This window comes from Stegostoma tigrinum, chromosome 1 (genome assembly GCF_030684315.1).
Source record: "Stegostoma tigrinum isolate sSteTig4 chromosome 1, sSteTig4.hap1, whole genome shotgun sequence".
Lineage (NCBI taxonomy): Eukaryota > Metazoa > Chordata > Chondrichthyes > Orectolobiformes > Stegostomatidae > Stegostoma > Stegostoma tigrinum.
In genome coordinates this window covers 122,934,698-122,947,933 of record NC_081354.1, presented here as the reverse complement: position 1 = coordinate 122,947,933, position 13,236 = coordinate 122,934,698, and the positions used below count along the sequence as shown (strand labels likewise).

The window sequence follows — 13,236 nt, the reverse complement described above, 5'->3', positions numbered from 1 at the left end:
GATCGTGTGTCGACTCTTAATATTTTGTGATTTAAAGCATACGAACAATTTATGCTGGCAAATTAGATGTTGCCACGCTTGCAACTGCACGGTAAAATGAGGAATAGCCTATGTATGTTTCGTGACCAGCCGTAATTCCCAATACAGTTCGGCACTGTTTGAAATAATTGACAACAGCATCGTATATTTAAAGCTGACCTACAACCAGAATTTCTACTATCTCTAAATCCAGAATTGTTTTGGTTATAATTATGTTTCGCGGACTAAATACCGAATATTTTAATTCCAACATTGATTAATTAAAATTGATTCAGTATCATAACGTTTTTTACACAATTTGTTGTGTTGTTTCGTTGGAATAGCATATATTAAAAACGTACTTCTGTGTGATCAATACAGTGTACAATAAGCAATATATATGATCAAATTGGCATGTCGAAAGGGGATTAGCAATATATATTTCTATAATGATGCCATAATTTTTGGAATTTTGTAGATTTTTTTATATTCTCTGCCAAGAAATTGAAGTTTTACACTTTTCTTTTTCATACTCATACATGGTTTAGATGTTGCCAGCATTTCTATCTTGCTCCTTTTCATATATTGAATCAATTACAGTTGAGAATCAGACAAAACAAAATGGAAAGAGTCTAGGCCCGAAATGTCAGCTTTTGTGCTCCTGAGATGCTGCTTGGCCTGCTGTGTTCATCCAGCTCCACACTTTGTTATCTTGGATTCTCCAGCATCTGCAGTTCCCATTATCTCCGGGACAAGAGTTCCCTGGATGTCTTAATAGACAAATGTGCCACCACACACCGCATTTGTCATTGCAATCAGGAAGGTCCCATTTTAGATTTGGAATATGCTGAGTGAAATGATTTCAGCCACGGCAGGGGTGCTACGGTTGTGTCCCTGGGTTATGCAGGCAAATATCAGTGAGTTTCTCAGAAACTGGGATAGGGAATTTAACACCATGATGCTGATCCATCATTCAATTAGATCATGGTTAATCCACATCTTAATTCCCATTTACCCATCCTCATTTCATATTCTTTACTATTTGGTCCCTTTTCTGCGATGTAATGTCCTTTACTAGAAACTGGTTACCCATGGACATCTAGTGAGAACAGATTCAACCTCTGTTTTATTGTTCGTGTGAATGATTTGGCACTAGGCCAGGTTATTGAAGTCGTGGCAGACAGAATTAAAACTGGAGCAGCTCATCGCCTTTCTAAAAGAAGAAAAATAAATTGCTACTGCTGCAATGTAATGTGCTAGAATCCTGTAAGCTGTCATCTTTAGTCATTAGCTTTCATTGCTTGATTGTCTGTCTGTGTTCTACTGAAAATATTGAGATGGTTCATCTAGGAAAACTCATCTGGGGAAAATACTTAAGTATGATATATAGGAAAATGCAGGGGATTTATATCCCATGGCATTGGTTATCATCTGTCATCTTTATTTTGTTGCTTCATACTTACTCCCATTTTTCTTATTTGGCCTTTCTATCCGTATGTCTGTCTGTTTCTTTCTGATTTCAAGCTATGAAGCTGCTTTCCTCTTTATTTATTTATGCCTAATGCTTCCCCTTATCCCTTTCCATTTTCATTCTTCCTTCCTATTAGTCATCCCGTCTCTGTGTCTCTCCGTCTCCTAGTAGCTTCCCCACACCACTCGCCTATTAAATAAATTACAGACGTGACAAAGTCCCACCCTTGTTATGCAAAATCTTAGCCAAACTCCATCTTAAACACTATTGTCATTTCTGGGCACTCCACCTGAGGAAAGAATAATGGCTTTGAAAGGGTTACAGTGCAGATTCACTGGGATAATACTGGATATTGAAAGGGTAAATAATGAGGACAGGTTGTTTAAACTTGCCTTGTATTCCCTTGCTGGAAAGTTGAAGGAGGATCTGAATGCAGTCTTAAAAAATGATAATCAGATTTTACGGGGAGATAATGAGGAATTATTTCCTTTCATGGCTGAATCCAACTTAACAATTAACTTACAATAGAGTGAGGCCATTTAGGAAAGAAACCTGAACATTTTTCTCAAAGACTAGTGGAAGATTGGAACATCCCAAAAAAAACTTCAGATGCTGTATCAATTAAAATTTTCACTGCTGTGATCTATAAGGCTAGCTAAGGATATGCTGAAAAGACAAATAGAGTTGAGTTCATGTCACCGTAATCTCATTGTAAGGCAGACCAGGCTCAAGAACCTATCCCGTTCCTGTATGAAAGTCCTGTCCTACCTCCTCAATTCCTTTCGGCAGAACAGAGAACGGAGAACAGTACAGCGCAGAACAGGTCCTTCGGCCCTCGATGTTGCGCCGACCTGTGAACTAATCTAAGCCCCTCCCCCTACACTATCCCATCATTATCCATATGCGTATCCAAGGGCTGTTTAAATGCCCCTAATGTGGCTGAGTTAATTACATTGGCAGGCAGGGCGTTCCAAGCCCTTACCACTCTGAATAAAGAACCTGCCTCTGACATCTGTCTTAAATCTATCACCCCTCAATTTGTAGCTATACCCCCTTGTACAAGCTGAAGTCATCATCCTCGGAAAAAGACTCTCACTGTCCACCCTATTTAATCCTCTGATCTTGTATGTCTATCGCTTAATCTTTGTTGCTTTCTTAGAACTGAGTTGAGAAAAATGACAGTTTAGTTTTCAAAATCTTCATTATGCAAAAATTATTCTTGCTGTTTGAGGTTGGCACATAAATTGATGTGAAGTAATGTGTTTGTGTCTATGTTACCACCTCTGCTTCACCATGTAAGTCCCTATCATAGAGCCATAGAGTCATACAACCTTTCAGCCTAGCCAGTACATGCCAAACATAATCCCAAAGTTCACTAGTCCCACCTGCTTGGTCCTGACCCATATCCCTTCATACCTTTCCTATTCATAGATCCATTCAAATGTCTTTTAAATGTTGTAGTCGTACTTGCATCCATCACTTCTTCAGGAAGTTCATTTCACATGTGGACCACCCTCTATGTAAAAAAAAAAAAATGCCTCATGTCTTTTTAAAATCACTCTCCTCTCTCCTTAAAAATATGCCCCCTAGTCTCTCAATTCCCCATCTTGGGGAAAGACAACTACTTCAACTCTATGCTCAAAGGACTGAGCAATGAAGGCAAACAAGCCAAAAGCCTTACCATCCAGTCAATTTGATGCAAACTTTAAAGAATTATGTACCTGTGCCCCTAGGTCCCTCTTCTACAACACTACTCAGGGTCCTACCATTAATCATATAAGCCCAACCCTTGTGTGTTGTACCAAAATGCAATACCTTGCATTGATCCAGATTAAACTGCATCTGTCTTTTTTAGCCCACTGACCCATTTGATCAAGATCCCTTTGTAATCTTAGAAAACATTCACTGTCTACAATGCCACCAATTTTGGAGTCATCTGCAAACTTACTAACCATGCCTTCTATATTCTCATCCAAACCACTAACATAAATCATTTCTGTCTTCTCCCTTTCTGCCTTATTTTCGTTAGTGTACTTCTACTGCACTTGCCCCATCTGACCCATTTTGCTTTCCATCCAAATTCTTTGTTTCCCATTAGGACCACTCACTCTTAATCCCAGTGGTCTCCTGATGTTTTCCTCTCCTTTTCATCCTTCAACTTGATGGCATTTCATCTGTTCCTAGCCCTATTCCTCTACCACTTCCAACCCAAAGCTTTTGATAAGAAAGTAAGGCTAAAAGAAGTTAATAATAATTTGTAAATACAGCATGCCTCACCGACACGTAGAAATAGACCTGGAAAGTGAAGTTTAGCCAAATATCCATCCATCCATCATGAGGAGGAATGAAAGATGAGTATGATGTCAAGCCTTTTAAGTCAAAAAGTGCCAACAATGACCTTTGTTCATTTGCTACTTGTTTAGATGAATGATTGTGTGTTGATGTATTTGAAGGAAAATAAAATGTACTTGTGTTCTCTTAAATTGAACCTGATATTTTTGGGTCATTGTCTGATTCAAAGTTTTCAGCGCTGAAGAGTGCAATTAAATGCTGCATTGTCTTTTTATGCCATGTATGTCCTGAACAGCACTGTTTTACTGCTCAGGTGTTGTGGATGTAGAGTAGATAAATGTTCACTTTGCCAGTTTTGTCAGTGTACTTGTTGGAACAGTAATTTGCATAGTTAAATCTGCAGTTTTTAGTTACCCTGACAAGAGTGAGCTGTATTATTACCAGTCATTTATAGACTAGAGAAAGTTCAGTGCTGTATTTCTTATAAAGAATAAGCTATGATAAAAAATCCTGTGAATTAACTTGTTACTTAAGTAATTCCATTCCCAATGGCTTTCTTTACCTTTTTGTCTCTTTCAAGCATTTATCTAATCTCCTTTTTAAAGTTGTTAGTGAATTTGCATCTATGACCTTTTTAACCAGTCTGTTGCATTTGTAACAACCCATGCATAAAAGAAGTCCACTTATCTCCCACTGACTCTCCTGTCAAGCATCATAAATATGTGATCTCTGGTATTTTTTGTTCAATCATGGAATGTGGACATCTCTGGCTGGGCCAACTTTTGCCCATCCCTAATAGCCTAGAGGACAGTTAAGAGCTAACTACATTGCTGTGGGTCTGGAGTCACATCTATGCCATATAAGGATAAGAGATTTTCTTCCCTAAGGGATTTCCCTGACAGTGGTCTTCATTAGATCCTTAATTCTAGATTCTTTATTGAATTCAAATTCCACCATCTGCCATGGTAGAATTTGAGCCCCTGTCCCTGGAGCATTAGTTGAGCTTCTGTATTAATGGCCCAGCAATAATACCACTAAGTTGTTGCCTCCCCCATAGTTAATGAATCTTCAACTAAACCTTTATTAAAAATCTAAATAATTGTGAACATCACTTTTAAATTTCCTTTTAAAACCTTCTAATGTCTAAGAAAGCAGCTCAATTTCTAAGAAAATCACCACATAAAGTTTCTTGCCTTTTGGTAAGATTCTAATCGTGCACAGTGCACCCTCTAAAAGGCTGTACAAGTAACTAGACTGATTAAACAACAGGTATCTGTACAAAAAGATCCGGAACAAGCAGATATGTTATGTATAGCTGAGATAACAAGGTATAGAACTGGATGAACACAGCAGGTCAAGCAGCATCAGAGGAGCAGGAAGGCTGACGCTTCAGGCCTAGACCCTTCTCCAGCATCTGCAGTTCCTACTATCTCTGTTATTATAGTGTGAGTTATATTTTGTTACCATTCTTATTTTTTAAAAAAAGTATTTCAGTGTTTAAATATTTGATGTTTTTAGGAACAATAACTTGGGACAGCGTTAGTAGTCACTTAGACATTTGTAGATTATATAAAGAAAGCCAGCGAGGCTATGGTGGGAGCATATCATGTTTAACTAACTTAGTTGAGCTTTTCAAAAGAATAACAAGATGTTTGATAATGTGGCTGATGCCTGGACTTCGCAAAGGTATTTGATAAATTGTCACACAATAGACTTGCCAGTCAAAGCCCAAGTGAGGAAGGAAGGAAGAATGGAGCGGAAGCTGACTGAACAACAAAGTGTAATGCTGGAGGACATTTTCAGTATTTTATGGGATGTGGGTGTCACTAGCAAGAATAGTATTTGTATTCCATCCCTAACTGCATGGGTTGTTAGACCATTTCAGTCAGCTGCATCCTTATGGATCTGGAGTCACACGTAGGCCAGATGAAGTAAGAATGGCACATTTCCTTCTCTAAAATATCCTAATAAGTCAGCTTTTTAAACAATCAATGTCAGTTTAATAACATCATTACAGAGACAGCTTTATTAATTAGTTCAAGTTTCACCAGCTGTTGTGGTGAGTTTTAAACCCATATTCCCAGAGCTTTAGGATGTGCCGTTTTTATCACTAGCCCAGTGACATTGCCACTACGCCACCACCTCCCCTAATACAGGATAAATGATGTCCCCGGGGTCAGATCTAGAAACATTAATGTTTCTGGAAACAGATTAATGACTTAGAAGTATGGGATTTCAAAATTTGCTGATGAGACAAAACTTGGCAGAATGGTGATCTGTCGGGATGATAAACTGTATGGTACTGTGTAGAATGGAGGAATGGATGATGGCGTTTGATGCTGATATATTCTGGCATGAAGAATGAAGAGAACAGCAAAAGCTTAAAGATTATAAATGGGGTTGCAGGAACAGAAGGACCGGAGGATGATATGCACTGATCGCTGAAGACGGCAATGTTGTTTGGGAGGTGGCTAAAATGCATCCGGGCTCCTAGGCCTGTCATGTAGAGGTGTACAGTACAAACACGTGGAAGTTATGATGATTCTTTATAAAATATTTTCTACCCTTAGCTGAACCGCTTATGTGCCGTTATTGGCACAGTGCTTTAAGAATGGTGTAGAGGCTTTCCAGGTGGTCCAGTAAAAATTTGCAACAATTGCTTCAGGGTTACCTTCCGTTGTAGGAATAAACTGAAGATGGATTTGTTCTCATTTTTAAAAAAATGAGGGTTGAGAAGACATTTGACAAAGTGCTCAATTTTTAGATCAGTTCTGAGAAAGTCTTCCCATTGGCAGAAGAGTTGAGTACTAGAGCACCCAGATGAAAAGTGATTCATATTAACCCAAATGACATTAAAAAAATCACACAATTATAATCCACTCTGTTCACTGTTACCTATTCTATCACTGCAAATATCAGTAAATTCTGTGATTTGAATTTACTTGTAAATTTGTTTCACTTGTACATTTTTATGGTCTTTTGTATAAATCTTTTACACAAAGTAATATACTTGGGTCATTAGGCATTTTGAACGTATTGTTTAATCTGTCTTCCAGATGGCATCTACACAAGAATCTCGATATGGCCAGAAAGAAACAGCTGACCAGAACTTTGACTACATGTTCAAATTACTGATCATTGGCAACAGTAGTGTTGGAAAGACCTCATTTCTTTTCCGCTATGCTGATGATTCGTTCACATCTGCCTTTGTAAGCACTGTAGGCATTGACTTCAAAGTAAAGACAGTTTTTCGGAATGAAAAGAGGATCAAGTTGCAAATTTGGGTAAGTTTACATCTACAGTTTAAAATACAGATTTCTTTAACTCTGCAGCTCAGTGAGAATCATATTTTGTGGTACCTCTATACATCATTCATGGCATTTTGTATTTTAAAATTGGTGGGATGCTTTGCTAAAGTGTTTGCAAGGTGTAGTAGCTGTTGTTCTTCTCTCTTATGGGTAACTAAATTGAGTGTATCTATTTTGTCAATGAAAGGGAACACAGTATTGTTCTGTCCCATTTCTCTCTCTCTTCACTAAACTAGTGAATGAAATCCTGGATACTAATAGTCCACTGAACAGCTAAGCCATGTTTGTAACATGCAGTCTTAATGATGAAGAGCATTGAGTTTTAAAATGAGTTTGAAGAAATAAGGAGAATATCTGGCAGAATGAATTAAAACAAGAAAATAAACCCAAAAGGCAATTTTCTTTCGTAATGGAGTAGTTTTCTACAAGTTGCTTTTTTTAGATCAGTAGTCTTTTGTTGAGTTCTGTTGAAACTGGAAGACCAACTTTAATTATATTCCAGCATCCTTATTTACCCCTAACTTTTCTTCAACTATATTCAAAGAAAATCCCCTGGAAAGTGAAATTCAAACAAAGCAATCTCAACATGCAGTTTAACAATCCAAACAGCACAGTTTTTCTGTACTATTTGTTACCCAGTCACTCCTAGTCCTCTTCCCAAGGCTAAGTTGGGTGCACTCTCTCCAACATCTTCAGGACTTTTAAATAATTTGCTTGTATTTTTTTCATAAAAGCATTCTTAAGAAAATATGAAATACTTTTCTCATGTGAAAATCCCCTTATTTTGAGAACATAGAACGTAGAAAAGTACAGGACAGCACAGGCCCCTCGGCTCACGATGTTGTGCTGTGGAATAATCCTAATCCTAAAATTAAATAACCTAAACTACATTCCCCTCAATTCACTGCTGTCCATGTGCACGTCCAGCAGTCGCTTAAGTGTCACTAATGACTCTGCTTCCATGACTACCAGTGACAAACTATTCCATGCGCTCACAACTCTCTGGGTGAAGATAACAAAGTGTGGAGCTGGATGAACACAGCAGGCCGAGCGGCATCTCAGGAGCACAAAAGCTGACGTTTCGGGCCTAGACCCTTCATCAGAGAGGGGGATGGGGAGAGGGTTCTGGAATAAATAGGGAGAGAGGGGGAGGTGAACTGAAGGTGGAGAGGAGAGTATAGGTAGAGAGGGGATAGGTCAGTCCAGGGAAGACGGACAGGTCAAGGAGGTGGGATGAGGTTAGTAGGTAGGACATTCAGGTGTGGCTTGGTGGGAGGAAGGGATGGGTGAATGGAAGAACAGATTAGGGAGGCGGAGACAGGCTGGGCTGGTTTTGGGATGCAGTGGGGGGAGGGGACGAGCTGGGCTGGTTTTGGGATGCGGTGGGGAAAGGGGAGATTTTGAAGCTGGTGAAGTCCACATTGATACCATTGGGATGCAGGGTTTTCATCATGCAGATAGCCCCAAGGCCCTCCACTTCCTGTCCCGCAGGCCCGACCAGTCCCCCTCCACTGACCCCCTCATCCGCTTAGCCGAACTTATCCTCACCCTCAACAACGTCTCTTTCAATTCCTCCCACTTCCTACAGACAAAGGGGGCGGCCATGGGCACCCGCATGGGCCCAAGCTATGCCTGCCTCTTTGTAGGTTACGTGGAACAGCCCCTCTTCCGCACCTACACTGGCCCCAAACCCCACCTCTTCTTCCGTTACATTGACTGTATCGGCGCCGCCTCTTGCTCCCCAGAGGAGCTCGAACAATTCATCCACTTCAACACCTTCCACCCCAACCTCAAGTTCACCTGGGCCATCTCCAACACATCCCTCACCTTCCTGGACCTCTCAGTCTCCATCTCAGGCAACCAGCTAGAAACTGATGTCCATTTCAAGCCCACCGCCTCCCACAACTACCTAGAATACACCTCCTCTCACCCACCCTCCTGCAAAAATTCCATCCCCTATTCCCAATTCCTCCACCTCCGCTGCATCTGCTCCCAGGATGAGGCATTCTACTCCCGCACATCCCAGATGTCCACATTCTTCAAGGACCGCAACTTTCACCCCGCAGTGGTCGAGAATGCCCTTGACTGCATCTCCCGCATTTCCCGCAACACATCCCTCACACCCTGCCCCCACCACAACTGCTACAAGAGGATCCCCCTCATTCTCACACACCACCCCACCAACCTCCGGATACAACACATCATCCTCCGACACTTCCGCCATCTACAATCCGACCCCACCACCCAAGACATTTTTCCATCCCCAGCCTTCTCTGCCTTCCGGAGAGACCACTCTCTCTGTGACTCCCTTGTTCGCTCCACACTCCCCTCCAACCCCACCACACCCGGCACCTTCCCCTGCAACCTACAGGAAGTGCTACACTTGCCCCCACACCTCCTCCCTCACCCCCACCCTAGGCCCCAAGATGACTTTTCGTATTAAGCAGATGTTCACCTGCACATCTGCCAACGTGGTATACTGTATCCACTGTACCCGGTGTGGCTATGTCTACATTGGGGAAACCAAGCAGAGGCTTGGGGACTGCTTTGCAGAACACCTCCGCTCGGTTTGCAATAAACAACTGCACCTCCTAGTCGCGAACCATTTTAACTCCCCCTCCCATTCTTTAGACAACATGTCCATCATGGGCCTCCTGCAGTGCCACAATGATGCCACCCGAAGGTTGCAGGAACAGCAACTCATATTCCGCTTGGGAACCCTGCAGCCCAATGGTATCAATGTGGACTTCACCAGCTTCAAAATCTCCCCTTCCCCCACTGCATCCCAAAACCAGCCCAGCCTGTCTCTGCCTCCTTAATCTGTTCTTCCCCTCACCCATCCCTTCCTCCCACCCCAAGCCGCACCTCATTTCCTACCTACTAACCTCATCCCACTTCCTTGACCTGTCCGTCTTCCCTGGACTGACCTATCCCCTCCCTACCTCCCCACCTATACTCTACTCTCCTCTCCACCTATCTTCTTTTCTCTCCATCTTCGGTCCGCCTCCCCCTCTCTCCCTATTTATTTCAGAACCCTCTCCCCATCCCCCTCTCTGAAGGGTCTAGGCCCGAAACGTCAGCTTTTGTGCTCCTGAGATGCCGCTTGGCCTGCTGTGTTCATCCGGCTTCACACTGTTATCTTGGATTCTCCAGCATCTGCAGTTCCCATTATCTCTGGGTGAAGAACCTCCCTCTGATGGCCCCTCTATACCTTCCTCCTGACAGCTTAAAACTATGAACCCCCTAGGCAGTCAATTCTGCTTTGGGGAAAAGTCTCTGGCTGTCAACTCTACCCATGCCTCTTTTTACAGAAAAGACAGATTATTTCATGCATATTAATGATGAGGAGGAAGATAAAGACTCAGGTTTGACATGAGTGTGAGATGAAAAAAGCCTTATGTTGACATGGTTCATTAAGGAAAATGAGCAGTTTTTTCATTAAATCTAAGAAAGTAAACTCCACGTTCAACAGCAGCAATAAACCTATCTGCTTAGAAAGCCCTGCGTTTGCTCAGTGTCAATGCTCTGGTGACGCCAATGGATAATTTCATTATGAAAGCACAAACACTCAGATAAAGTCATTTTCCTTATTAGACTAGTTGTTTCTCTTCAGTCTGCACAGACTTTCAGTTGCATGCTGTATCTAGTTTTGAGAAAAATTGAATTATTATCCATCTGCTTTACTGGATCACACTGCAATGTGGATATTTGTGATAACAGTCAATCACTCTGAATATTTTTAAGCATTGCCTTAAGCTCAAATGTAACATCATACTGAAAATTAGGTTAGATGACAAATTCATATTTATTGACAAAAATCAATCCTATTTATTCAATGATTTTTTAAAATCACCAAATAATTGTCAAAATGTCAAACGAATATTATTTTAACTTCTTAATTACATCCTTTTACACTTGTGCTCTTAATGTCTGTAGACATTATTGATATCCTGCTGTATATCATCCAGAAACTGAAAATGCACTGTTTGCATAAAATCCCACTCTGTTCTGACAGTCGACCAGATCGTGTGGCCAGTAGAAAAGCAATGGTGCGTTTCACTTACCTCTCGCAAGGTTGCCTACAAAAAATCTAGTAATTCCCATGGAGCAGTTTTCCTCTTCCAAACGGTAGTTTAAATCTGACATCGAGTCATAGAGATGTACTGCACACAAACAGACCCCTCGGTCCAACTCGTCCATTTCAATCAGATATCCTCAATGTAGTCCCATTTGCCTGTATTTGGTCAAAGTAAATTTCACATGTCACAGGCAGTGAGGTGGGGCAGGCAAGATGAAAGGAGGACAAATATCACACTGAAGTATTCTTAGAGGTAGCAAGTTAGAACTTAACTGCATTTTTGTCTTCACTTTTTTAATTTAAGCTTTTAAATATGAATTCAATTATTATTGTGAATATATATTTTGAATTCTTTACATTGTAAAATTTGACATTTTTAGATATTGAAAATTATTCTTGCAGAGCCAGCATGACAGTAATTATGAACTTAGATTGCTGTTAAAACCACACTTAATAAGGTGTGATTTCCAAGGGTGTTTGCAATGAGAATAGGAGCCAGATATCTTTTGTTGATTTGTGGAATGCGGGCTGGCCTGTTCAGAGTTTCCCTACAAAAGGTGATAGTAAGCTACCACCTTGAACCACTGCAATGCTGTTGGTAGATCTGCAATACTGTAAGAGGGAAATCCAGCATATTGACACAATGGCAGTGAAGGAATGGCAATTTATTTCCAAGTCAGGATGGTGAGTGGCTTGGAGGAGAGCTTGTTCCCATGTATTTGCCGCCCTTGCCCTTCGAGATGGAAGTGTTTGTGGGCTTAGGAGATGCTATCTAAAAGATCTTTGGCAAATTTTCTGCAGAGCATTTTGTAGATAGTACGCACTGCTGCTACTGAGTGGTGGTGGAGGGAGCAGATGGTGTTAATGGAGTGGTCTGCTTTGTTCTGGTTGGTATCAAGCTTCTAGAGTTTTATTGAATTTGCATTCGTCCTGGCAACTGGAGAGTATTCCATCACATTCCTGACTCACGCCTTGTGGTTAGCGAACAGACTTTGGGGAATCAGGAGGTGACACTCACCACAGTATTCCTAGCCTCTGACCTATTCTTGCAGCCATTTTGTTTATATAGTGAGTTCAGCTGAGTTTCTGGTCAATGGTAATCCCCAGTAGGCTGATAGTGGGAGATTAAGTAATAGTAACACTGTGGAATGTAAAGTGGCATTGGTTACATTCCACCTTATTGGCAATGGTCATTGCCTGGCATTTGTGTGGTGTGAATATTACTTGTCACTTGTCAGCCTAAGCCTGTATCTTGTCCAGGTCAGGTTCCATTTGCACATGAACTGCTTCAATGCCTGAGGAACATTGTGCAATCATCAATGAACACCCCTATTTCTGACCTTTATGATAGAGGGAAGGTCTTTGATGAAGCAGCTGAAGATAGCTGGGCCTAGGACACTATCCTGAGGAATTGCTGCAGTGGTGTCCTGGAGCCGAGATGATTGACCCTCAACAGCCACTACTATTTCCTTTTGTGCTGGATATGAATTCAAGCAGTAGAGAGGATTCCCTTGATTCACATTAATTCTAATTTTGTTTGCACTCATTGATGCTCCTCTCAATCAAATGTGGGGCTTTGTTAAGGGCTGTCACACTCCCCTCACCTTTGGAATTCAGCTCTTTGGTCCAGGCGTGAACCCAGGCTGTAATGAGGTCAACATCTGAGTGGTCCTGGTGGATAGCAAACTGAGTGAATGAACAGATTATTAAGCAAATGCTGCTTGCTGACCTCTTTCCTCTCTTTGCTGATGATTAAGAATGAACTGACGGGGCCATAATTGGCCAGGTTGGATAGTGCTGGTTTTTTATTGTAAACAGGACATACCAGGGCACTTCCAGATTTGGCAAGATCTAGAGCACCAGGCTTCAGTGCTATTGCAGGAATGTTGGAGCCCTTTATAGTATCCAGTGCCTTTGTTTTGTGATGTCATGTGGAGTGAGATGAATTGGCTGTAATCTTGTGGATATGTAAAGGATGCTGAGTTGGATCATCCACTTGGTGCTTCTGGCTGAAGATTAGTACAAATGACTCATACCAACATGCCAGATTCTACCTTCATTGACGATCG

At 41.4% G+C, this 13,236-nt stretch overlaps 1 protein-coding gene across 2 annotated transcripts in view; it reads left to right on the top strand.

Annotated features, from left to right (window-relative positions):
- The window catches only part of LOC125452456 (ras-related protein Rab-3C), a 175,415-nt gene that overhangs the window by 1,593 nt on the left and 160,586 nt on the right, over positions 1 to 13,236 (top strand). For both annotated transcript variants that reach the window (XM_059648342.1, XM_059648339.1), the window contains exon 2: positions 6,838 to 7,065. In XM_059648342.1, coding sequence (XP_059504325.1) covers positions 6,838 to 7,065 — 228 coding nt within the window. The remainder of the gene's footprint in view (positions 1 to 6,837; positions 7,066 to 13,236) is intronic.